The sequence below is a fragment of the Pocillopora verrucosa genome, chromosome 3 (assembly GCF_036669915.1).
Source record: "Pocillopora verrucosa isolate sample1 chromosome 3, ASM3666991v2, whole genome shotgun sequence".
NCBI lineage: Eukaryota > Metazoa > Cnidaria > Anthozoa > Scleractinia > Pocilloporidae > Pocillopora > Pocillopora verrucosa.
This window is the reverse complement of record NC_089314.1, coordinates 28177387-28204447: the sequence shown is the minus strand read 5'-3', so window position 1 is coordinate 28204447 and position 27061 is coordinate 28177387. Positions and strand designations below refer to the sequence as shown.

Sequence of the window (27061 nt, the reverse complement as noted above, 5' to 3'; positions counted from 1 at the left end):
CTCCATTTCCCATTTGCCATCGCCTATTATTCATTTCTCATTGTCCGTTTCCCATTTTCAATTCTCCCATCTCCGTTCCCCATTTACCAGTTCCAATTTCCCATCGCCCACTCTCCATTTCCCATTTCCCGTTCTCCATTTTCCATTGCCTATTCTCCATTTCCCGTTGCCCATCCTCCATTTCCCATTCTCCATTTCCCATTTTCCATTTCTCGTTCTTCACTTCCCATTCTCCATTCTTCATATCTCCTTTCAGTCACATCCTTCCATAACCATTGGTTACTCGCATAATTCTGATTTGTGTCAAAAGATAAAGGCACAACCATCTCCCTTCGGTCCTTTGAGAGAGACCAGCCTCTCAAGCAGAATTGGTGAATTCCCACCATTTATTAACAAGACGTGAGTTGTGTCACTGACTGATTTACATCAGCAGGATGTTTCTGTGGCAATTATGTACCAACTTTCAAGAAAAAGGAAAACCAAATGAAAGCCGAAATAACTCAAGGATTTACACGAGAAATTAATTGCTCTAAGCGTTAAGAGTTTGTACTAAGAAATACGCAGTCGCAAGGAATTCTATTTTAGTGACACGAGACTTGTGGACTAAAAAAACTGCAAAAGACAAAACTGCTTAAAAAGCTATAAAATTAAGTCGCAAGTTTATCGTTAGGCATTCTGTCTGTTCTAAGGGACGATTAAAGGAAAAATATTCGAAATCCATATCAGCAGAGTTCAAACTGATGTTTTCGCAATTTTCTGCAGAAAGTATTGTACTGGCAAGTCTTTTCCGCGCCTAGAATCTCGTTTAAATAAAAATTTTGGTGGAAAACTTTTGGTTGAGTCACAAGAAAATTTACCGGATCCCCCCAAAGGCTCTGTAGTATTCTACAGGCCCCGGTTGTTCGAAGGGTGGATAACGCTACGCACTGAACAACCACGCTCTCAGGCAGTCAATTTTCTATAGTCCCCTTTAATACTCTGTTAGCAGAGACTGATCCCTCCTCCGTTCCCCTTGAAAACCATGTTACCCACCCACCCCCCTTCGCCCTTCCTTTCACCCTTCATACCCTTGCAATTTGACTGATCACTCAAAACAACCCTTGCAATATCTGATTCGTTGTTTAAATTTATCGCACCTTTGTCCTCTCCTGGGATAAAGATGCGATTTGAGGCAACAACAGTGCGATTGGTGAGAAGATTCTATTGCAGAGAGCCAACTAGATTACAAGAATCACTAGTGATTTCAAAATGGATCCAGCCCTGGATAGAAATACTAATTTACAGACCTCTTCTTTTCTTTGCTAAAGCTAGCCAGGTGACTGCCATGACTTAATGGTCATGGAAATTCCACAATTTATTTTTAAAACATAGTTTTCTGACGGAGAAAAGTGTTCAACATTTACTTTTTTTTTTATTTTTAGTACCCAGTAAAAGTGGTAGGGTTTATATATTCCACCTGGATAATTTATTACAAAGAAATAACAAAAAAAAGACATATTAAGTGCAGATTATTTTTTTTCCAGCAAAATTAAGGTATTTGATTATGGCATGGTTTAATGCTACTCCGGTTTAAATATTTATTGAATAAAACCATCCACTCAATCAGTATACCAGAGTAGCATCAAATCATGCCTGATTGTGCACCTGGTTGTCTTGTGAACTTTAATACATTTGATTATGGTTTCACATTCTTCGACATTCTTGGCAAAGTTTGGACCGTTTTCAGCTCGAATCTTCTCTTAAATGTCCTATATGTTTCCAGGTTCTCAAAAGGAAGGAGGATTCCACGGAAAAAGAAAGCTTTGTCAGGTCAATGTTGGGTACGTCAGGTTTAAACGGTTTTCTCAAGTGTGGGATGTTGGGAGAACACTCGATTAGTTTAACCCTTTAACTCCCATGAGTGACCAAGACAGAATTTCTCCTCACAATATCCTTACAATATCAAGTACACAAGTGATAAGAATATAGAAAAATAATTTAGGGGATCATTGGTAGATCCAGTAACAAATTCTCCGAGCTTACATCATAAGAATTTTATGGCAAACAGTAGGGAGAATTTCTGATGAGATCTTGGGAGCAAACAAACTTATTTAGTGTTCTCCCAACATCCCGCGTGGGATATTACGTCGGTAAAGCGATATTAAGTGCGTTCTGTTGCTTAAGCAATCGTCAGTGCAAACAGTATTTTATGTGTGTCGGCCCGCTAACAGCGAGCATTCTCCGTTACATGATGAGTCGTATATTACATCTCTTGCTTTTGTACAATTTCAGATATGTTATTTGCCGGCCGGGTAGTATGAAATATTATCATTATATGGATGAAGACCAGAATTTCCTTGTTTGATTTTCCGAGCAACGCGCTCAAAACTTAGGCTTCGGTGAGTAAGACGAAAAGTTGACAATGTCCTTTATAATTCCACTTATTGAGTTCTCATGGACCGAGACGGGGCGAGTTCCACACAAAAAAAATAAAATAAAATAAAAAATGAGCGAGGCTAATATCAAGCCATCTTGACCTCACGCCTGGTCAATACCGCATATATAAGAAAGGACTCGACTACATCTCGTGTTTCTCCCTACACTTCTTTCGTGTACCTCAAAACTAAACAGTTGTCCTCCAGCCTTCATAACTTAGTAAATATTACCAATGAGCGAGCGTTAGAGGTGAGGTTTTCTCATAATTGGTCTGAAGCACTCGACGAATGAAATTTTAATAAAACAGAATGCCGATAGACTTTGAAATTAGAGAAGAGCTTGATGCGGACTGAATTTGAATCATATTTGCCGCGGTAGTAAAGCCTGAAAACCTTCAAAACTCAGACTCTCCATTTCGTTTTCTCTTTGGAGATTTTCGTTTCTGCTCACGTCATAATAACGTAAATTACCGCTCTCAGCATTTTTACAAACTTTTGTTTCGTTCTTCTGATGCTATTTTCCGGCTCGCTTGTTCGGAAATTTCACTCTCAATGAACGAAATAACGCAAGACAGAAGTTCAGGAAATGGTCGGAATAGTATAATTTGGCAGACAGCTTTAGTTCAGCTCTATGTTTTATACTCTGATAGAGCATGCTCTTTCAACTAATGACGACGCGCGTTACATCCGAGCTGTATTATGATTCGACTGATTTTTGCTGGTTCAGGTAAGAGTATAACATCCCAGTTCTATTAATCTAGGTTTGGAAGAACACTTCATTGAAAAAATGCGCACTTAAAAACCGACGGAACACAAAGATTTTCCGGCAATCTGTTCCATGCATTCAAAATTTCAATTAAGTCATCAGACTTAACGACACTTAAACGCTTTGCTTGGGTCCAACTGTACAATTAATTTTATTGGACAGATAAGAGACAAACAAACTGGTCTGGCCAATAATTTTCCTTTTAAGAATGATTGTCTTCATCTGAAAGTAATTTTTTGATCTTTCATTTACTGTCTCGTTTTATCCAGGCTCATTCCATTTGAGTCAGTGAATAGCGACAAGACCAAAAACTCTTATGTTAAGATGTAAGGGACAGCTCCCACCGATTTTGATTTTCTTATTTGCCTGTTGTAAAAGAAATCTAAAGTTTCTCTTGTTTCTTTCCATTTAGCTAATATCCTGGAAGATTCTGATGACAGACAAAAAGGTAAATCCATTTTATTGTATGACCTAGCGCTAGCACTCGGAATAAAACTGCAAGCAACAAAGCTGTGTTCAAAGGTGACTATAGACGTTTGAAACTACCTTTTCTTCAGATATCATTTTGATACATTTTGCACGAACATCATCTCCTCAAAAGAATGATCGGAAGAAGTTTTCTCCCTGGCCTCTTAAATTTAGTTTAGTAATCTATGGCTTATATATGATAAACTTCACCGACTTAAACTGCTTCTTTAGAATAGTGGCTCTTGGATTATCAAAATTTTTGAATGGTTAAGAAAGTAAGGCCGCTTTGATCGTCCTTAAAGACCCTCTTCATAGTTATCGCCCTTGAATTTCTCGATGGAAGCTTAAAAGTTAAGAAAAGCGTTTTACATGACAGGATAAGTAAGAACTCCATTTTTTTCTTGAATTTCTCAAGATCACAAAATCATTTATTACTGGGAGGGATTTCATGAACAAGCTGTGGCACGCTTAAGTAAAATGCTGATCCAAATGTGAAACTTCTTCGGCTTGAAATGACATTGTAGATGTAACAATACAGTTGAAACCTCTACGCGCCAAAGGAAGTTACAAAATAATTTAAAAAATACAGGTGAAACATGCAAAAAATATTAATATCTTTGCTTATATTTGAATTATCTTCTCTCTGAAGGAAGCTCTCTTGACGTTTATGGGTACCTTCGACTTTGTATCATGCGAATAGCACTTCATTGCTTCAGTTCTTTAACAGCCGGCATGAGCTATCGTTTTCTGTTTTTACCTCTAATTTTATTTGTGGACTACCGGTCTATTAATTTAGCTAGTAAACATTTTCTAAATCTACCGAGCAATTGATTGTTTGTTTATTTTCAAAAAGGTTATGGACAAAAAATGGTGGTGAAAACAGCAACTTCCTGGATTTCTTTGTTTGCGGTTTCCTCTTTGGTTTTCTGTCTCGCTGCGGGCGACAAATCCACGCAAGCATCAAGCTCCAAAGTGGCAAGTTTATTTTATTTCATTTCTCTGATAAAGTTCTCGGATTAAGTCAGGATTTTTTCCTTTACGAAAGAGGGAAAACCAATAACTAATTTTTTAAGGATAAAAGAAAATGTGAAACTTTAGATCCATGTCTGTAAAATGTCCATGAAACCTTTGTGAATTCGTTGAGTCGAAAATGGAAAAAGAAGATGTTAGTGTAACAAGCTCGCGACAGCCTTTTCAGGCTAAAAAGGCTGAAAACAGTCTTCGTTGCTCAGAAACATCCAAAAATGTTCGTTAGGTAAAATCATAAAGTTACAATATTTACTCTAGTAACAGGAAATAGACATCAAGGGCTTAAAAGATGAAAATATTTGTTTTCTCTAGATGTCTATTTAGATTGTAGCACAAGTATATATTCTACAAAATACCGTGAAAAGAAAAAAATATAAAAACGCGGGTTTTTATATTTCTCGGAAAAGATTTCACGATCTTTTGAAACGCCTAAGAGCGATAGAAAAAAAGGGGAGCTTAAACCTTCAAACTTGTTCTCGACACCGTATTAAGCGATCACCCTGTATTAAGCGAATGATTTTCATAATCTCGAAAGCGTTCATATTTGTCTCCCGAAATCAATGTAAGTAGTCTTTTTGAGCGTTTTTTTTTTTTTACATTGAGTGGTCAATTATGACATAAAATGGTGTTTTTTCGTTTTAACAATACTCGTATTCTGTGGAACCTTTATTTAGCGGTCAACCTGTATTCAGTGGTCACTTCGCCATTCCCCGTTGGTGACCGCTTAATACATGTCTGACTGCGCCAAGGTACGTCTCCTAATCCTAACTTTTCATTAATGTTTCATTTTCAAACCAGCAACATCCTCCATACTTTTATGCGGGGATACCTGGTATGCACGGAAAGCCCGGGCTCCCCGGGGCACCTGGTCGTGACGGCCGTGATGGACGCGAAGGAGTTAAAGGCGACCGGGGCAGCCCAGGGAAGACTGGACCACAGGGTCCTCCTGGCCCCAAGGGAACTCCGGGTGTTAAAGGAGAACCCACCAAAGGGGCAGCCGGGAGAAAGTGGGGTAAACGGAATCCTCGTGACTCCCGGTATGATGTCTTTTAAGAACTGGAAAGAGTGTGCGTGGAGCAACTTGAATGACAACAAAGACCACGGCTTCATCAAGGTAAATAGTTATGACAGTAAGACGAAAGAATAGGTTAGAGTATGTTTTAAAGAATACTATACCTCTGTTAATTTTTTTGCAAATAATATTAATTTATCCCAACAAAACAGCCAAGCTTAGAAGTTCCTCATGAAATTGCACAAATTCCATGTTAAGTTATTTATTTATCTTGGGTTCATTGTGATTCTTTTCTTAATTTCTGGTCACTCTTTTACACAGGAGTGTGTGTTTACCAAGAACTTCTCCGACACATCTCTTCTCGTTTCTTGGACTGGAACCCTTCGAGTCTATAGATGCACCACCTGCTGCAAACGCTGGTATTTCACCTTCAACGGTGCTGAATGTTCAGGTCCCCTGCCTATTGACGGCATTGTGTACCTGGGTGGTGCTGGGTCTCAAGATCCTCACCGCGTCCGCCATATTGAGGGTCACTGTAACAACATCCACAAAGGCAAGGTGCGCGTGGGGTTCTGGGTCGGTAATTGTCAGTCAAACAGCCGAAATGATTACGATGCCCACACTGGTTGACAATCAGTGTCGCGGATCTATGTCGAAGAAATCCCGAAAGCACAAGCTTGGATTGCGAAACAGAACATTCGTTCCTATATAAACGCTTGGACTGGTAAAAGTAAAGGCTCTTTGAAATATGGGTTTGCTTTGAAACAATTATTATTCGCTGATAAAATAAAAATAAGGAAGAAAATGGAGAATGTTGTGTCTGTTTTTGTTTTGCTTCCTTTGCGTCCACTTACTTTGCTGATAATGACTCGTTGGTTGGTGTCTTCTTTGTTAATTTGAAATTTGAACCTGTCATGTTATGCTGGCTCATAGTTCTCTTTGGTTCCTCTAGATCTTTTTGTTAGTCTCGATGAGCCTTTCTGCGTCTGTTACATCAAGACCTTGTTAACATCATGCCTAAGATATTTGGGAACGCAATTTAACAGGTAAGACTAACCGTCCACATTCAATCCGCCGGAATAATTCACTTGAACGGCGTTTCCTGAATACAGTTATCAAGATGGATAAGTATGACTAAGCTTTAGGTTAAATCTACCCTCCACATCAATGTGGTACGAGACTGACGTCATTGCATTGGTCCTTTTATATTTTGATGGTATCATAACATCCTTAATGCGTGAAGATGTAGCCAGGAGTGTCCACCGCCGGCGATTGGTGTGTTTTTAAACTTATACATTGGACGAATAATGGCCTTAGCCGCTTCCAAAAGCGTGTGGTGGTGAATGCTTCTATTTACATCTTTCAACTGCAAGTTTGAGTTATGGCCAAACTCTTGGTTAGAAATCAATCATAAGCAACTCTTTCCCCACAAAAAACGAAATTTAGCAGCGACATCTGTTTATGTTCATATCTTGTGCTGAAGATAAACATTTTTCATGTAGCCCTTGCATCAGAAATATGCTTGTCACATGCATTTTGAATAAATAGATTGAAACCGACGAACCACGCTTCAGCAAAAATCATACAAAAAGGAAAGAGTGATGGGCGATGAACAAATCACGCTCAGTATAGACGACTTCATCATCACCTCATTGTGGTGCGCCCGCTGAAGAGGATACCCTTGCAATACATAAAATTCACGAATAGTAAGTATAGACGACTTCATCACGTCATTGTGGTACGCCCGCTGAAGAGGATACCCTTGCAATACATAAAATTCACGAATAGTAAGGTAGGTTGTTTTCTCTTTTACGTAACTCTCCTTTTTATGTTCAATTAAAACACCTTTCTTCTTTTCCATTCTTCGCTTTAGGGCTCCTGCCTATCCAAGAGAGAACGTTTGAGGAAAAGCTCTTAGTGATACATCGTCATTACAATAGGCTCATGCAGTTAATGATATCACATAAAGAATAATTATTTTTGTGTCGTTTCGGAGACGAAGAAACTGCTCTTATTATGTCAAAAGATTTTAAAAAGTAATTGAAATAGGGGCAAATAAGACTCTCAAAGAAAATCGATCAAGATGCTAAAAAATCAAAGAGATCGTTCACTGGGCAACATAATGATACCATTGTTCTTCCACAGGCATATAACTGGAGAGAACCTGTATCACCAGGGCTGAGTTCAAATTTAGCCTACATAACCACCTGGTCGCCATGTTCAAAGCAACTTTGTTGCTGTTACTTCTGGTTACACTCCACGTTATCACAGAAATCACCAGCGGGAAACAAACCGACAATCAACCCATGGTAAAGTCTTAGATAACTGAATGTCTTTTAGAAAAAAATTTGTCGTGATCGAGGGTTTGAGATGGAGAGTTAAGAAATGTAATTTGGCCTTAATGTTATCCTGTGCATCTGACATCAACAGACCGTCATATCAAGAGTGCAGCCGGTGCTGAAAAAAATGAAAAAGTTCACGCAGTTTCCTTCTTTGCTCGAGAATGTTTCAGCTTGGAACTGATCGTCCCTCACTGATTTGATAAGCCAGAAACAAAAGCACTTACTAGTAAAAATGATACCAAAAGGAATTGCTACTAGTCATAGAAATCAGATTTTCGATAAACTCGATTATTACAAGAAATTGTGGTGCGTGAAGCCTCACTTATATCCTGTGATAAATTTAAAAATAACAGGTGGTTAGTCATTGAAAGATGAACCTGATATATGATCTGATCTGTGGACGATTCCTCTGTAGCCCAGTTTGTAAAATCCGCGAGATCCGAAGGTCTGAGGTTGGAATCTCGAGACTAAGTCTTGCATTACTGCTATAAACTGTTTGTATTAGTTCTCGTGGAGACTGTCTCTGTTTCCTGGCTTTCTTAACATATCAATGTTTTTTCATGTTCAAAGCAAAGTCCTTCGAGCTGTAACGCCGGAATACCAGGTATACACGGCAAGCCTGGGTCCCCAGGTCGTGACGGCCGAGATGGACGTGACGGAGCCAAAGGGGATCGGGGAAGCCAAGGCAGAACTGGACGCCATGGACCTCCAGGTAATAAAGGAGAGCCTGGAATCCAGGGTCCTACTGGCCAAAAGGGCAACGTGGAGAAAGTGGGATAATTCGGGCAAGTACTATGCCTTTTAAAAACTGGAAAGAATGCGCCTGGAACAACTTGGACGACAGCAAGGACCAAGGGCTTATCAAGGTAAAAACTAGTCAAAGTTAGATTAGTTTTCAAAGAAACGAAAGTCCTTTTATTTAATTATTCGTGCCACATTATTTGGTATCAGTATCGATCATGGTCTTAAAAGATGCAAACTGCGTCAGCGGCAGAGAATTCTTATCTGCTTTCAACCACTCTTCAGTCTCTTTTGACAAATTAATTACTTCAATTTTATTTTCTTACCTACAGGAATGCATGTTCACCAAGAATTTTTCTGACACCTGCATGTCTACTGGACTGGAGTACTGATAGTAGCTAGTTGTAGCAACTGCCCTAAGCGCTGGTATTTCACTTTCAACGGTGCTGAATGTTCGGGTCCCCAGCCAATTGACGGTATTGTGTACCTAGGAGGGGCAGCTCAGAATCCTCACCGTGTCCGTCATATTGAGGGTCACTGTAACAACGTCCACAAAGGAAAGGTGCGCATGGGATTCTGGGTCGGCAATTGTCGCGGTTTGAGAAACGCTGACGCTAACACGGGTTGGAATTCAGTGTCCCGGATCTTTATCGAGGAAGTTCCTGCGCCTCAGCCTTAGGTTGATGATTCTAAGCATAGTCCAGTATAAACACGTAGAACCGAAAATTACTGATATTACGAGTTATTTAGGTGTATTTAGCAGCAGGAGTCGATCTTATATTGATCGGCTTTCAATAACGAGGAGATATTATTGTGTCTGAGTCCGTTTTGCAATTGTTCCACGTCTGATATCAGTGAATAAAGCATTTGAAAACCCCATGATTTGAATCACTGTTGCATTCTGTCAGAGAGGTGTCGCCTCGTATGTACCAGCAGAAACCGACTTCAACAACAAAATGAAAGAAACTGACTCATGGGAGTATGGGGAAAAAGGTCGAGGGAAGTTTGGTAAGCAAAATACCTTGACGCCCAATAACGACGACGTCGTCGAATGACATTTTACAGGTACTCTGTGTTGATATGATGAGGATGAGAGGACTTTCCAATTTCCCGAGGTCCCTCTTCTAGCTTTCCGCCACGATGATTTTTTTACGGTTGGGAATGCTTACCTGTTTAAGACTTTGAATTCCCTCTTGCAATGTTTTTAATTTTTTTCCACTGATAATTCAGTCGTAAGTGTTTCAGTTTACTAGTTAGGGCCACGACTAACTGACATGGGCTCGGTCAGAATGCACATACTAATATGAGGTTGCATTCACTTTTAACCTCGAGGCATAGAAATTTTTTAGGCAGAAAATGCTTCACTAAAAAGAAACCACCAATGCTTAAATGCTTCATTCTTCAAGTTTCTATAGTAAATACACCCCAAATATATTTTCCCCCTAAATAACTATGGTAAATATCCTCCAAAACGCTTAATGAACAGGTGCTCAATTGCTGACAACCGTTGATCAATTAACAAAACGAAAAAGCGACAAAGCTACATCTAAAGCCCAATGGATATGGATAAGGTACCATTGACTAATGTTAGCTTATTAAGTAAGAATCATGCATTTCGTAAAATTTAGCCAAATTTTTCAAGTTTAAGAGTTTTTGCCTGAGTTGATTGTATCCCGCCTTAATTTAATCTTGATGCATTCTTGGTTCATTGTCTTCTATCCGGTGTTTGTCTACTCTAGAAAAACATTATTTTAAAAACATTGTAAAATAAATATTTTGCACCGATGAAATGTAGAAGAATTTGATACATATGTCGCAAGTAATTCAGGTAATGGGTGTTTCACAAAAACGAGCCTGTTCTGTGGAACTTCAGCAAACATTCTTGAGAATTAAAAGAGATAATATTCGTAAGTCTCAGCGGAATATGATGGAAGAATGTTGAAGTGTAATTTCGTTCCTGTTTAGTCGTACATTTAATTTTAAATCATCTTTAAGCCTTTGATAATTTGCCTTAAATTCTATTTCAATGCAGTACGTACTCCTAACGCGATGTTTTAACATAAAGTAAGCAAAAGGGAAAAAAATACGAGAAATAGGCAAAATTACCACTCGAATTATATGTTTAACTTTAGAATAAGGGATTTATTTTGCCACTTTAATTCATTTTCTGTAGTTTTGGTTTCTTTGATTTCAAAATAATCCAATGGCGCGGCTTGATCTGAGCATGAGGCGTGCTTAAAAAAACAAACAACCAACGAAATAAAACTGATCAGTGCTTTTAAGCTTTTTTAACAAGTATACAAATTCCATATCACAAAGCTTCGTCAATATTGACTGACTTTCTTCTAGTTATCAATAGACGTCATCCTGCTTGATTCGGTTTGCAATGTACGGTTGTCCTTAAAGTCAGTGAAGTGTCAGTACTGAAGCTCCATTAAGCTGACATCAAAGCAGGCCATTAAAACAGAAATTATTGCATGTTTATTATTCTTCAATACGTAAACAACCGTGGGATTCAAGAACCCTTTGACCAAATCATTCATCTCCTAATTCACTTCTAAAAAGAGCCACGCACTTTGTGTTTTATTCTCAATGAAAACAATTCTTTGAACTTTCAATGAAAGCATCCACAAAAGTATCCAGAATTGCTAGACATGAACGACTCAGAGGTAAAATAATCGATATTCACGGTGATTTTGAACAATTGTATATAACTGACCCGAAACGTTTTGTCTTTTGCAGGAATTCCGAAAGGTTGATGTAGCTTAATTAAAAAATTTCTAGTCCTCTCATTTCGTCGGATGCTTAGCTATAGATATCATTTCTCTCGAGCAGGATGAGCCCTGTAGCCTCTGGAATGTCATTAGCTGTATAACCAGCTGAGTAAATAGGATGGCAAGCAGTTCATATTACTTTAGGTCAACCAAATCAAGACAGTCTCGCTGTTAAATCAAGACAGTTTTCTTTTGTTGCTGGATCCAAAATCAGTGTGCGGATTATACCCTACTGCTTCGTGTTAACCACCATACCAATTTCAAGTTCTTCCTGTCAATGCGGACGAAACCTCTTTTTCAGCTTCGAACGTCATTATAAATTTTATTTGTTTAGTCATGCAGATAATACTTTAAATGAGTTGGTTACAGACAAAGCAATCGACATAGACATTGTCTCTAATATAATACGCTTATTAAACAAGCATGCTCTAAGAGTAAACAATGATGAACCGGTCCGAACACGAACCAGAATCAACATAAATGAAGTAAAGTTTTTCCATATTCCATAATAGTGACTCCTTAGAGAGCTACGGTTATCGAAGAAAAGAGAAAAAGTTCAAGCTAAAGGTACAAAGTAAGATTTTGTCTTCCTTAGTTCCTTTTTTTTTTCCCATTGGGTTTTCAAGGTGTAACGTTTTTTAAGATCAAAGCTCCCTGTGCGCTATCAACAAATTTTTTCATCGAGAGCGTTTTCGGCTTTTTAAATGCTGGCACTCTTCTGCATTCATTTTTTGGGGTTTTTACGAAAAATTCATAGCTTGGAGAGCTATTTTGTGAAGTTGGATAAATGAGGGTGAAAGAGAACTCAAAAACAAAAAAAGAGGTATTAAGGTGACTGGGCAAGATTAATATTTTTTCGAAGTAGTTTTAAAAAAAAGGCACTATACAAGTAATTTTATTCATGATGTTGGAAAGAATGGAAAACTAAAACTTGTTAGCTACTTCGACACAATCAGAGCACAGTTCGATTGAGTTTCACAAAACCAGAGCTAAAGTAACCACAAGGGCCAATCAGGACAAATGGAACACGCCTGTGGATCCAGTTAGAATCTAAACAGCAATCGGCCCAAAGCGCAAGAAAATGCGAGCGACAATGTCGTGATTGGATATCGTTATGCATCTGGTGGTTGGAGATCTGAGTATCACGCGAGTCTTCCCGACAAATCAAAAGGCCTATTAATATACAAAACCATGGTACTTCTTGATTACTATCAACACTCACTTGAAAATTTCTCAATGCATCTTCAAAAATACCATTATTAATACCATTCTTTCACAGTTGTTTGTAAAGTCGCGAGTCTCAAGCATCTACCTTAGTTTCATTTAAAAAGATAGCTGAGTCATTTCATTAAATGATTCAGTAAAAAAACACGAATCGAAATAATTTTCTCGAATATTAGAAGCAATATCGGATCGGACCGTTTTCGAAGAAGATATCGTTTTAATCCGTCAAGTAACTTTAACTCACTTACACGTTGGCTTGCTTTATTTTAAGGAGACGTCAACTGACTAAACAGAAATGGCTAAAGAGCGACACGTGTACGTCACTCCTTTGTTTTTTCTGTTTACATTGTTATTCCTGGTTTCCTTCGTTGCAGCAGACAAAACCAATCAACCGATCTACAAAATGGTAAGTTATGAAAATATCGACCAAAAAACGACCCTACTATTTCAATCTAGCTTTAAACCACAGCGAAGAGTTTCTATCACAGGACATATTTTTAATATGAACTTTTGTCTAATTTATTAAAGATTACAATGACGTTACTGAATATATCGAGGAATAGAAGTAGCGCAGTTCAAGTTAGTTCGGGAGCGTTTAAAACATATAGGCCTAAACTTATATGTTTAATCTGAGTTATCTTTAACTTATTTTTTTCATTTCCACAAATTCTATTAGTATTCTCTTTTCATAAAGTTATCTTAATTCTTTAATTGTCATCATTTCAGTTACATTTTGTAATTTCTGTTATTCTCCTCATTCCTCCAGTTGATTGTTACTTTTAATTTAATGTCTTCTTTTTTATATTTATTATTTCTTACCCTTCTTTTGCCCGCAATCATTGTTATTCCAATCCCATGATTCACCTTAATGTTGTAATCTCTTTTATTATATCTGCTTTTTTCCTTTCGTCCACTTTTTAATTTTATGATTTCTGTCATTATATTTTTTCTTTTTTCATTATAATGCTTTTATCTCCGTTCCTCTTCTTTTTTTAGTTTAGTTTTTCTACTTCTGTCATTTTACTTTTCATTTTTTTTATTTAAAATTTTGAATCACTCTTATTTTTCTTATTCCCTGCTTTAACTTTTTTTTATGTCTGTTATTCTGCTCTTTTTATCAATTTCGTTTTTTTTTGTATTTCTGTTATTTTTCTCAATTATTCCTGTAGTTCCCTCAAGTTTTCCAACTTCTCTTTTTCTCCTTTGTCATGTAGCTCATCTTGATTTGGTAATTTCTTTTATTCCTTTTATTCTTGCAGTTCATTTCAATTTTGCAATTTTTCTTATTAATTTTTTTCCTGTTGTTGATTTTGATTTTTCCATTTGTTCCGTCTGTATTTGCTATTACTCCCTATCTCAGATTCTGTGCTTTATTTATTCGCTGTTACTCTTCTTGATCTGTGATTGCTTCAATATATATTTCTATAGCTTTCCCTATCCCTTTTATTCCACTAATTTCTTTTACCCCTCTTCCTGTGGTTTCTGTTCTAGTTTATTCCCCTTGTTACCCATAAGATCATATTATAGATTACTTTTTCATCCAGCAACCTCAATCCTTTTATTATGGCGGAATACCTGGTGCGCGTGGAAAGCCTGGGCCTCCTGGAGCACCAGGTCGTGATGGACGAAAAGGATCCAAAGGTGACAAAGGAAATCTAGGAAAGACTGGACCCCAGGGATCCTCAGGATCCAAAGGTAATCAAGGTGCTAAAGGGGAACCTGGAATCCAAGGTCCTCCCGGTCAAAAGGGGCAGCGTGGAGAGGGTGGGGCAAATGGAATCCCTGGGATGCCTAGTGCGATTTCGCACAAGAACTGGAAAGAATGTGCTTGGAACAACTTGAATGACGACAAGGACAATGGAATGATCAAGGCGAGTAGCTCAAGTCTCTCTCTCTCTCTTCATTATTTTTAAACTAGTTTCTCACTTTATTGGGAAAAGTTAGTGGAAAGGCCAGAAAAACTTTATCACTAATTGACATGACAAGTTCTGAAAGACTGACTCGTTTTAAATTTTTTTTTGACAGGACTGCGTATTTAGCAAAAATTTATCGGACACAGCTCTTCGAGTCTTTTGGACCGGTTCTCTCAGAATCGCTGGCTGTAATGGGTGTTGCAAACGTTGGTACTTTACCTTCAACGGTGTTGAATGTAAGACACCCCAACCGATTGATGGAATTGTGATGGGAGGTGGAACGAGCCAAAATATTCACAGTGTGCGTCACATTGAGGGACATTGTTCCAAAATCAAAAAAGGCAAGGTGCGCGTGGGTTTCTGGGTAGGAAATTGTCGTGGATACCGCAACGCCAATGCCTACACAGGATATATTTCAGTGTCCCGGATCTTTATAGCGGAAGTGCCCACACCTCAGTCTTAGATCTAAAAAATCTATCCTGCATAAAAGTCTTCAGCGAAACATGATTTCCCTAATTATATTATCAGATTAGATTAGATTTCGAAACAGAACATTCATTCCTGCTCAACCGCTTGCACTGGTAACAATTAAGGTGCTTTGAAACAGAGGGTTTGCTTTGTAACAATTGCCTATTTGCTGATAAAATAAAAAGAGAAAGAAAACGGAGAATGTTTTGTCTGTTTCTGTTTTTCGCCCTTTGGTCTTCACTCACTTTACTGATAATAGTTCGTCAGTTGATGACTTGTTAGTTAACTCGACATATTTTCCCAGACTTGGAACTTGTCTTGTTGAACCAAATCATAGTTCTCTATGTTTCTTTTATTATGATATTTTTTAAGTCTTAATGGGCCTTTGTGATTTCTTTGCTTCAGCTTTAATCATAACAATCACAAATTCCTCAAATATTATTTGTGGATTCGCAGCTTTTTTTTTTTTACTAATCATTCTGTACATAATACAGTAAATGGTTTGAACCCGGGGGTAGCATGTAATAGTGTAGTTTGATCGTCCGGGTGAGTGTAGTCCTGAGAAGGACTATTGTCGGTAATGGTGACTGACGTTTCGACAACCTTTCACTTGACTCTGATAATGACTTCCGCTCAGGTTGTCGAAACGTCAGTCACCACTACCGACAAAAGTCCTTCTCAGGACTACACTCACCCGGACGATCAAACTACACTATGTCATTCTGTACATTTGTAATCCGACAGTGTAATCAAACAGTTGGCTGCAATCGAACACCTGTAATTGGACATTTGAAGCAGCTAATCATAGTAAGTCCATTCAGTTAATCCACCATCACAGAAATGATTACAATGACCATAGCAACAACCACTTATCCAAAGAAAAACTGAGAAATTTCCAAATGGAGGAATTTTCTATAAGACGTTGTGTCCACTGGAGATACTTGTTCTGGGTTTATTTGTTTTTTCGGAAATTGAGATGGTAATTATTAGTTGGTTACAGAATTTCTTGTCCAATTCCGTCAGTGATCATACTCGTGATTCACAAATCAGACTCCCGCTTCGCGCACGTCCGATTTGTTAATTACCTGTATGATTACAGACCGAATTGGACTCCAATCGGTCCTATTACCACTATTTATAACATCAAGACGTTGTTTATATTACGCTTAAGATAATTTGGAAACACAATTTTAACAGATTAAGGCTACCGTTCTGAATGATTCATACGAACGAGGCTTAAAACTACTCTCCTATATAATTCATAACGAAATCTGAAGTCCTTAAATTTATGAATAAAGGGGGTAAGTTTCTAAAGAAATTGTGGTGCTTCGTCGGTGGGAGAGCAGAACTGGGTAACTTAGTATTATCAACCGAGTCATAATAACGTAAATTGGTTGACGTTGCAAGCGTTAGCCTTTTGTGCATTCGTTCTTTGCTGGTGATACACTGTTAATTGTTGCGTTTTCATACTATATCAGCTGGTCGAAAACTCCTTGTCCGTTTCTCAGAGTGGAGAGGAAACATTCGATACATTTTCCGAGAAAAAACGCGTTTTCAGGTATCACCTGTGCACGCCGTTTGGAAAGGGATTGAATCGAAAAAACACCCTGACAAATAGTGAAACCGATAATTTTTCTTATAAGTTCTACGTTATAAAATCTGTAAACTTAACAAATACTTCTGAATTTGTACAAAACTCAAACACAAAGAACCATTTTTGCACCAGTGATTAGACATTTATTAAAATTTCTAGCCGAATGTACAAGTCTTACAAAAAATAATTCATAAAAATAATTTAATATTTTACAAGACTAAGATTGTTTATCATACATTGCAATAATGTGACAATAAATACACTATTATAAATGCTACCTCTAGCTACCTTCATAACCATCATAAACCAATGATAAAAAATTCAAACCCCTCAGGGATTGGTAATAAAGGGTAACCCTACATTTTGATATTTTTTCACAGCAAATTTCTAGCCCAACATATTTTTCAGTTGTTCTAGAAACGTAAAATGTTCTTAAAAGCACTTATCTACAGCCTGTAATTTCAATAAACGAGTCATATGCCATACTAAGATAGAAACAAAACCATTGTATATTCATTGACCATTACAACACTAAAGTCTGTTTTACAACTGGCCTGACAGTGAGTGATTTTACAAAACACCACTCAAAAATCTCTTTTCCACAAGCAACTTGTCCATTCAAATGACACATTTCTTTCACAAAAAACCAATATGCATTCCCAAAACCTATAAAGTGTATTAACACACCTTTCTTTCTTGAGCATGATTGTGCAATGCACACAAATCTTCCATGTTACACAATAATTTACTGACAAGAACATTCAAAACCTTCCTGTTTTTCTGTTTTTTTTTTTGTTGGTACTGACCTAATATTTTTAATGCTTTGTATATCACAATATAAATTTCTTTTTGAAAGACCTTCATCATCACAATCCATTCAGTGATTAAAAACATGGGGAATAAAATTACAATTCCTGCCATATAGAGAAAATCTATTCTGCTTTAAACTATCAAGACCTGCTTGAAAGCCCATTTATAGCTGATAGGCTTTATTTGGTGTATTTTGCAAATGTGTTATATTCTGATTGACAGCTGTCTGTTATGAACCCCTCATGCAAGATGATGGTAGGTAATGAAGGACTGATGTGCTGTAACTTGAGTCTGACAAGAGAACATCAACAACTTGTTTCCAATGATCAAAGCTGATACAGGAACTCTAAAAAGAAAAGAATTTTAAATTAAGTCATGCATGCTACTACATGCTAACACAGAATTCTAAAAACAGTGGAAAAAGATCTCTCTTTTCTTAACATAAAATTTCAGCTGAACATTTCTAAAATTATTAAAAAAGTTTCATCTATACTTAACAAGTAAAATTCACACGCAGAATTTAAGAGCAAATAAAAAAAATTAGCATTTACATACAATAATTCACTATGCAAGCCATTCAATAAAAATATCACCTAAACATAACACAAGGTAGTAACATCGCCAAAATAAATGCAAAAATCTCACCTGTTCTAGAGCTGAACAGTCCTTTCCTCTTTTCAAGTAGTGTGTCTTCCAGAATTCCAAAAGGAGTCTACAAAAATCCCAACAAACAACATTACCCTCTTGTTCATTAAAAATAATTTTGCTTTTCTCATTTTTAGCAGCCTTTCAGTAAAAACTGTTCTTAAAGAAGTTTCTCCTGAGCAAGGGTTCAGAATTTACCATTAAAATCACTTTTCTTTGCATTTAAAATGTCGTATTATCTTTGAAACACAAATTACTCTGTTAGGAAAAAGTTATCTTTTCATATCAATACTCAGGTAGAAAACAAAACATGTGTCTTCTCCTTAAGCTGATTTATAACCATATATGATTTATAACAGTCACTGATTACTTCAGTGAATGACACAAAACTAACCTTAAGTTTGTCAGAATAAATCCTGGATTCTTCTGAATGTTCTCTTCTCTAACAAAGGCCTGCAAAAAAAGGCAACATTTAACTTTTTACAATAAAATATTGACATGAAGAGAAAAGTTATTTTCAATCAAAGGCAATTTCAATCCTGTCTGAGGGGCTGAATGACCACAGCAACATATTGAATGAACTGATTGAACTTAAACATTTTTCAAGTGAATAAATTGGGAGAACTCTGGCTCCAACAAATTGAGAACTCTAGCTCCAGTTTCTCCTTATAATAGTCAAACATTAAGGTCATGAGAATATAAGAAGAGATCACCAATTAAAGGACCTCTTGACTGCCAAAAAAATTCTCCTCATGAGGTAAATAAAAAATGTATAGAAAGATAGTATGGAGAAAATGCATACTGATGTTAGGGTGCAAAAGCTTTAAAAAAGAAGAATTTTTTAATTACATATTCTGCACAAAAGCATCAATCACCCAACAGAAAATTTGTTCCACCTGACTTACCATAAGATATGCTGGAAGTTTCCCATGTCTGTGTGCAAACATCAAGAAAACAAGGGTTGTGTTGAGGCAGCTGACATTTTCCTGAGAGAGAAGGAAAACAAATGATGATTGATAAGTCTGTTATCAATCTTGCTCTATCCATAACTCAAGGTGCCTCAGTTCTAAGAACAGCAAAGCTTCACAACATAAAAATGATCAAGGTAAGATTGAACTGTACAAGCAGTTTAGTCTTTAGTTTTTAGTGAAACAAAATTTCATCATATCAATTTTGTTTCATTATAACTCAGCCATTTTGGAGTCAGGACATTGCTTCAAGTATAATTGCTTTGTGAAAACAACAATATCTGTCACTTGAACTTATCTCAAAAACACTTACTTGTGTCAGCGTTCCCACAGTAATGGAGTTGATCAGCTTGTAAAGAAGGAAGATCATCTGTTCCCAGTTGCTAATAAGTGAACCAAGCTTGAAAGCTCCAGCTGTAAAATCTTTTGTAAAGAGAAGAATTCAACATTAGACATGAAAACATGAGTCACCAACAACTCAGTGATTAATTATAAGAATGAAACAGTTTTGACCAGGGTATAAAAAATTCTGAGCTTTACCTGCCAAAGGACTTGACAAAAAATGTTCCTGAGAAAGCACCAAACAGCGAATCAACATGTTGGAATCCACAACATTTGATGTCAAGATACCCACAAACTTCTCAAACTGCAAATCAATAAAATAAAAATTAATGATGGACTAAAAACTATAAAAGTGACAAAATAACATCAACCTATTTACCTTCAATTTAAAAATGTTCACAAATAAAACCACCTCACACACCAAAAAAATTATAGATAAACAACAAAAAAAATTAGCAGAAAAACCGTTTTAATTTATCAAAATTAATCACAAGTTTACTCACCTGTTTTGAACTGATTGCCTGATCAAATCTTATGAAGGCAAATTGATTAAACTTCATTAACTCTCCCAGAAGATCAAAGCTACTTTGAAGAATCTCTTTTGGTTTCAGTTCCTCACTTGTGATGTGATCAACAAGGTGCTGGAAAGGGAAGAATATTGAATTATTTCCTTAAAATTATAACAAACATTGGTGATCATTTCCTTTATTCTCATGACCTTAATGTTTCATTGAGGGGTGGTTCTAAGGAGAAATTAGATGCTAGACACTTTTAGGGGTTAAAGGGTTAACCAGCTCTTGGGTACTTTCATAATTATGTTGTCAATGAGATTAATCAGGGAAAAAACTTACCTCAAGAAGGCCTCTTTTGATGAGAAACAGCTGATCGCCAACTGATGCTCTGCCACGAAGAAATCCCTCAATTGCTCTTGACAGCCAAAATCTAAGGGAAAATTTGACATAGAAGTTAGATGAACCCAACAGGCAACTTGATTTCCCTGGCAGTGTGAACCTGAACAGGAAAATAAACAGTACATAGAAGAGGAAAGATGGTAAAATTTAAATTAAAGAGGAACCAAACCATAGACCTACAAGTTTACTATGATCAGTAGCCATATTTTTCATACTGTTCTCATTATTTTTCCTAAGGTGCCACAAGGAGAATTTGTATAATGATCAACAACTTCTTAAGTTATCCTTTCCTTTATTCTCGTGTGATTCAGATGTGACATTGTAAGGAGGAATTTGAAGCTTATGACCCTAAGGGATCAAAGGCTAACTTACCTAAGTGGAGCAGTAGGGGGACATCTGATCAGTGTTTCTAGAATTTTTGAAAGAAGTCCTTTTTCTCCAGTACAACACAATTTTCTGTAAGATTAAAAATATTAATAGTTGTTAATAGCTGATGACCAAAGAGAAAGAAAAACTGTATAATCAATTAGCTTCTTCTTCAAAAAGGACACACAACCAAGAAATCAAAATATCTTCCTAAATGTATAAATGTAATCTTTAGACAAAAAATTTAAAAATCACAAACCTGTTAGTGTTTGTCAAACTCTCAGGGAGTTCAAGGTCATTTTGAACTGAGAAAACGAGAGAGAAAAGAAAAAAAATGTCATGCACAGTCAAACTACAGTTCTTTATGGTTAAATTTCTCCAAACCATTCATTCTAACAGATGACCAATAATTTATTATTCCTTACAATATCAGTAAATAGTTGTGCAGAAAGGTGATGAGAAAACAAGAAATATCAACTGTGGGTATGGTTTGACCCAACACCAAAACCTCAAAGCTAAAATCATTTAATTAAAGAAACACTTGGCTGTAGTAAAGAGAATTAACTGTCATCTTGGAAGCCCAACTCACCATATAACTCTTGAAGTTCATCAACTTCCCTTGGCGTTAAAAGAAGATGCTTATTTCTACAAAAAGACAAAAAAGGTTAATTTTGAATTAAAGATAAACAAATACTACTCATAAAACTGTCTTTTATAAGAAAACAAAATAAACTTACTCATGTCTGTCACAGAAACTGTGAACTAGTCGTAGGAACTGAATCTTCAATGCGGTTTGCTGAAATATGTTGAACCGATGAGAATGTTAGCCTCATGGACAAAAGAAATCAATAAAAATGTGTTTTAACATTTATATCATTTTGTCAATAACATCTAAAAATTAATAGCAAATTGTGGTCTTACCGGTGTACACTCATGATCTGCAATCTCTAAGTCCATTAAATCTTGATTCCTAGAGAATGAGGAACATTGCATCATTTAAATGAGCTTTTTTGGCCTCTTTTAATGGTACCTGGTACTTACATGTTCCTTAGTGAAATATGAATTAAGATTTTTTACAACAAAATAAAAATAAGACCAACACATTCACCAATTGATACAGAGTTACATCAAACATGATTTGAATTCTGATAAAGTTTTTGCGCAATGTCAGTTGTGTCTTCAAGTACACTCAAAAAAGTAAAAAAGTCGACCCTTTAACTCCCAAGATCTCATTAGTAATTCTCCTTACTGTCTGCCTTACAGTTCTTATGTTATTAGTTTGGAGAATTTGGTATTGGATCAGCTTATATTTCCCTGACTGATATTTTTCTATATTCTCATCACTTAGTTAAAGGGTTAAAAGCATAGTACATATGCTTACATTCTTTCTGTTTCGTTCAGCCATGACATTTTGTCAAATAACTGGCTCATTCCAGGAATCAGTCTCATTTCTGACAACTTCTTCTGAACCTGTAGCAAGATTGAAAATAAATAAATAATTATAAGATAAAATAATGAAAGAGAAATTAATATCCCTGCAATGAAGGATTACTCTCTGTACCAGACTGTATGTAAACTGTCAACTTCTATTTTAAGATCATGCAAGTATCTCTGTGCTCAGTTCTTTGAACGAAACTCTGTCAACTGTCCGTCTACCTTAAAACTTTTGTTATAACGAAAATTTCAACTTACAATCAACTTGTGCTTTCCAGTCAAAAACAAACAGAGAACATAGAAGACCTCCACTTTGTGCATCACCTAAAAATGTAAGAAAAACAATACCACAATTTAAAGAAAAATGAAAACAACTTAACCAGCTCTTCATAAGCTTTCCAGTCAATCATGTTAGACATTAGAATTTAACTGGAATTTGTCATCAATAGCACATCTTAAGCAATTATAAAAAGGCTACATGTCTTTTCTGTGCAACTGAACACCACATGTGTTACTGTAAAGATTGACATTATACAAACCTCATGTATGTGACCTTGTATATGGCTAAAGGAAGATCGTAGTGTTCTATGCCCTAATGATTCGTGCTCATCTGATTCTGCACGGAGAAGGAAATCAACCATGTCAGTGAAATTATGGTAATGGTTGCATACAGGGCTTGATCCACAGCAAGAAAACTTGGATGAAACTTGCATTGAAAAGAGAATCTCAGTTTTTAAACAGAGAATATATGCTAAATATTGAGATTCCTTACCTAAATCAAGCCCTTCTGACATAAAGACATCTTGTAAGAATGTTTGGAAATCCACCATATCCAGGAAATGGGAAGATCTCTCTACTACAAAAAATGAAAATTAATCTCATGTGATCAACTAATCAGGATTATCTCAGTGAGGTATTTGAAAAATATATTTGAAAAATATATTCAAAATATATTTGTTTTCTAATTGTTGATAAAAATTAATCAAAAATCAAGAAAAACATGAAATCTTACCCATTGGCTGACATGCTAATCTCACTATCCTTGGAAGAAATTCCTTTAAACCTATGAGTGTTGCTGCAGCAGAAACATAAATATAAAACTTAAGTTACTCCCCAAAACCTAAAATAAAGTCAAATTTATATTTCAACCAGCAGTGACATAGTTATGATAGTTTTAATAACTCTTTTTATTTCCAAGTGATTGTCTGATAGCCTAATAGCTTTCCATCACTAATACAATCATTTAATTGGCTACCCTATGTACTGTCTTTTCTGTGATTGATAATTTATAAAGTGAAAAGCCTTGCACAGTACATTTTCAATCAAAATAACTTTAAAACATCAGCCTGTCTTGCTCTTACTTATGAACTTATAATCTAATTACTTCATATGTTTGATCAACAGTTAAACATTTACAGCTAGAAAATAGAAAAAAAATACCTTGATTGTTATCTGCAACATCCTTCTGTGACATTCCCTTTCTGTCAACTTCATCCTGGGCAAGCACTATCAGAAGTATACAATGTTGGTTATCAATTGTGTTTAATTACAATAGACATAAGATGCTTGACTGATTGGAAATGGCTATACAGGAAATGTTTCAAACCAGCCTTGAGGAATGAATTCAATAACAATACTCACATGTACTTCTCTCCTCTACAGATTCTAAATCTGACAAGGTAAATGACAAAACACGACAAAAGTTCCCCAGTTGTTTCTGATCTAAGATGTTTATCAGTTTTCTCATATTTACTGAAAAAAAAGGAAAAATAAAACAATATAAATTTATAGGAGTTCTAGCAACAACTACAATTATACCAATGACCAGCTAAGATGGTGTCTATTTACTGAGGAAAATTTTTTAGAGTTAACATACCAATCCTGTCTAAATCGATAATTTCTTTTCTGGAACCAAAAAGATCTTCTAATACTACCAAGGCACGGCTGCAATATAAAAGAAAAAAATTATAACCCAAAAAATAAATAATAAAAGAAAACCTGAAAAAAAAAAAAAAAAAAAAAAACCAGAAGGAAAAAAGACTAGAAAAAGTTTGAGTCTATGAACTGAATTACCCTTCATTAATATTAATAATGAAAAATAACATTGATAATAATATTATTAAGTAAATGAAATAAGACTCACGAAAAGGTTTTCTTTTGTTCCAGGAGAGTGAACAAATGACTAATCAATTCATTTCTCTTTGCTAAATTAACAGCAACTCCATCAACCTGTTCAAGGAAAAAGGCAAGGAAAACAATGCATTAAAATCTAATACAACTTGATGGTTATATTACATGTGTCCCCAGGCTGCCATGAAAATCTTTATGACGCTTTGTAAAAATCTGGTGATTTGTCAAGAACAAACTTGATTTCAGTATCGTTGCTTATGTGTTTATAGGTTTAGTAAAATATGGTGTTGATCATGGTATTCAAACCAGATAAACACAAAAACACTTTGAAGGACTTTGAAGAATTGCACTTACCACTAGACAAATGTTATGGATGAAATCAAGACATCCTAGGTACAATTCTGTTTGCTGCAGTCCTACGTGATCAAGAACAAAACATTTCTATAAACATTTGCACAACTCTTCAAGTCAGATCTTGCATGAATTATTCCTTTATTCTTGTTTATTCAAATCACATGATAGGGTCACGATATGTGAAAAACAACAATGACGACAAAAAGTAAAGACAAAAGTCTAAAAGCAACTCAGACATGGGTCCAACATAAGTTTGGAAGCAATTCTTAAAAGCATCAATATTACTTGGATAATCGAAATATCTACTATATACATTTAGTTAGCTTACTTGATGGTTTCAACTTGCAAAGCTTGAAGCCATAAGTAACAGGATAAAAAAGGATTTGCACCACAATCTGTCAAAAACAAAGTAAAGACTAAGTAACAAGCGGCTGAACAGCTGTATAAGGTTTTAGTGAGCACGGTTGATCTCACAATAAAGAAACTAAACCGGAAGTAGGCGTAAGACATTTAGTCTGACCCATTGACACCACCTTGAAACAGGAAGCAAAAATTGAACGCTATTTCGAACAAAAACAACAAGGAACAAGAGACAAATATGCCCACAACAGCTGTTCAAGACTGAAAATTCTTCCTGAAAGAGCTTAACAATACCAGCTACGGGCACTGAAACGGAAAAATCCTAGTAGTTTGACCCGGTTAAGGGTTCTTAGTAATGTGTCTAATTCGAGAACATATTTCACAAGGGTGATTCCCAAATACAGATAGAAGGCGACTTCCACGATGAACTCTCGTCGAATAATGAGTGAAATCCTGTTCGCATTTTTAGCACCTTCGAGTGCTTCAAATATTTTAAAATGGTGTTGAAATCTTTCGGAAACACAGCGTGTTAATCGACTTCTAAAACAGTGATAGTGGAGTACATTTTTTGCATAGCCTACCAAATACTTCTACTATGAAAATCCTTCTGAACGAGTAGTAGACAAAATCGACTGACTTCAAAGTTGAAATAAACAAAACAGATTCACAACATGGCTTACCTCCACTCCACCGAATAAATTTAAAACTTGACCAATTCGAGCTCTCTCCTTCGTATAAACTGGAAGTTCGTTTTCGCTGTAAAACATCTCTGATACACTCATCGTCTCCGTGAAGAAGTGTGAAAGTTCCTAAGACAGAAATATCGTGGATTTTGAGAGAGAAAAACACTTCACAGTCAAATCGAAGACCTTAATAGAGTAACCACGTCAAAGTCACTACACAAACAATTGCATTTGTGGTGTCGTTTCTTAACAAGCTCGAATAGATTGACTGATATCGAGAAACAGAATATATATTTACAACGTAATTTAGCTAGTGTAACGAGCAGTAGAAATAATCCCTTAGCTCAATGAATTACGGTGTAAAATCGAACCCCTACCTCTATGTATCTCATACACTTCGAGAAATTAAACCTCTGGAGACTGCTATGTCGTTCTAATTTCGCCAAAATAACAGGTATCTCCTTAAAATTCAAACGGCGATCCACATCTTCTATGAAATCTTTAGGAAGCTGGAAGAACGAAACGAGAATATCAGCCCCGAATCACCTCTCAAATTCGAATCTGACAGAAGAATCGAACCTACCATGTTTGTTCTAATGCATTTTCCAGAGACTTGGGATGCCATGATGCTCGAAACCAAGTTTCTATTTCTCTTCGCCATCGCAAACTAATACCACGTTAAGGGAATCAAGCTACTCCAAACCGATACTAAAATATTATAAGGTTGTAAAATGTCGAAGACTTGCTACGATCAAGATGTATACGATCAGTATGAAAGCAACGATGTAGCCATTTCCCTCTTTATATATCAAGGCTGCGCGCTTACTCAATGATCAAAGCCTTCCTAGGTATTTGACCAATGAAAATATTCCTTCTATTCATGCCGCTAGTGGTGGCCAATCCTGTACTTCTTTATATTGAACCTGCTAATTGGCGGTCAGGGGTACCGCTCGGCGAAATGGCGCGCACCGCCTGAATAGGCTGTACTAAACTTCGATTGACCGATAATCGAATCCACTTCAAAAAGGCTTGCGCTTTCATTAAAAGTATACACTTAACACAAAGCAGAAAATACTTTTTCCTTTGTCGGTGCGGCACGCTCTCTGGGAGACAGAATGAATTTAAGTTTGTTTTTGTGCTTAGAAAGTCCGTGTCATTCGCGGCATTACACACGAAAGGTTCATCATGATCATGAGTCTGCCCATTGTTGATAAGTTCAGTTACTCAGTTTACGCTCTTAAAGAGATACGATTTAGCTTTAATTAAATTATTTCTGCAATTAGTAACATTTTCTGAAAGCAGACAATTCCGAC

General features: G+C 36.3%; 2 protein-coding genes and 2 pseudogenes across 4 annotated transcripts; 3 read left to right on the top strand and 1 right to left on the bottom strand.

The window, feature by feature from the left end:
* The first annotated feature begins 2999 nt into the window (after positions 1–2999).
* Positions 3000–6589, top strand: LOC131799454 (collagen triple helix repeat-containing protein 1-like; annotated as a pseudogene).
* On the top strand, positions 6404–9641 carry LOC136279478 (collagen triple helix repeat-containing protein 1-like; annotated as a pseudogene).
* Positions 9642–12058: 2417 nt separating this feature from the next.
* Positions 12059–15341, top strand: LOC131799086 (collagen triple helix repeat-containing protein 1-like). Of its 2 annotated transcripts, none has more exons than XM_066163352.1 (4): positions 12059–12113; positions 13042–13176; positions 14315–14641; positions 14796–15341. In XM_066163352.1, the coding sequence occupies exons 2-4, from the start codon at positions 13066–13068 to the stop codon at positions 15144–15146; spliced, it is 789 nt and encodes a 262-aa protein (XP_066019449.1). In that variant the 5' UTR covers positions 12059–12113; positions 13042–13065; the 3' UTR covers positions 15147–15341. The 2 variants fall into 2 exon arrangements, with proteins under 2 accessions (XP_066019449.1, XP_066019450.1); XM_066163353.1 differs by having other exon boundaries at positions 12077–12113; positions 13045–13176.
* Positions 15342–16865: 1524 nt separating this feature from the next.
* Positions 16866–26581, bottom strand: LOC131798991 (short transient receptor potential channel 4-associated protein-like). 2 transcript variants are annotated; one of them, XM_059116661.2, is made up of 27 exons: positions 26332–26581; positions 26126–26257; positions 25746–25874; positions 25034–25100; positions 24706–24767; positions 24365–24450; positions 24098–24165; positions 23863–23973; positions 23662–23727; positions 23234–23296; positions 22994–23077; positions 22761–22837; positions 22480–22545; positions 22169–22257; positions 21709–21757; positions 21525–21583; positions 21377–21432; positions 21047–21092; positions 20794–20877; positions 20362–20452; positions 20014–20151; positions 19709–19814; positions 19482–19591; positions 19106–19186; positions 18595–18653; positions 18201–18267; positions 16866–17901 (listed from the first exon to the last, which is right to left on the bottom strand). In XM_059116661.2, the coding sequence occupies exons 1-27, from the start codon at positions 26407–26409 to the stop codon at positions 17785–17787; spliced, it is 2241 nt and encodes a 746-aa protein (XP_058972644.2). In that variant the 5' UTR covers positions 26410–26581; the 3' UTR covers positions 16866–17784. The 2 variants fall into 2 exon arrangements, with proteins under 2 accessions (XP_058972644.2, XP_066019383.1); XM_066163286.1 differs by having other exon boundaries at positions 22994–23074.
* Between the last annotated feature and the right edge of the window lie 480 nt (positions 26582–27061).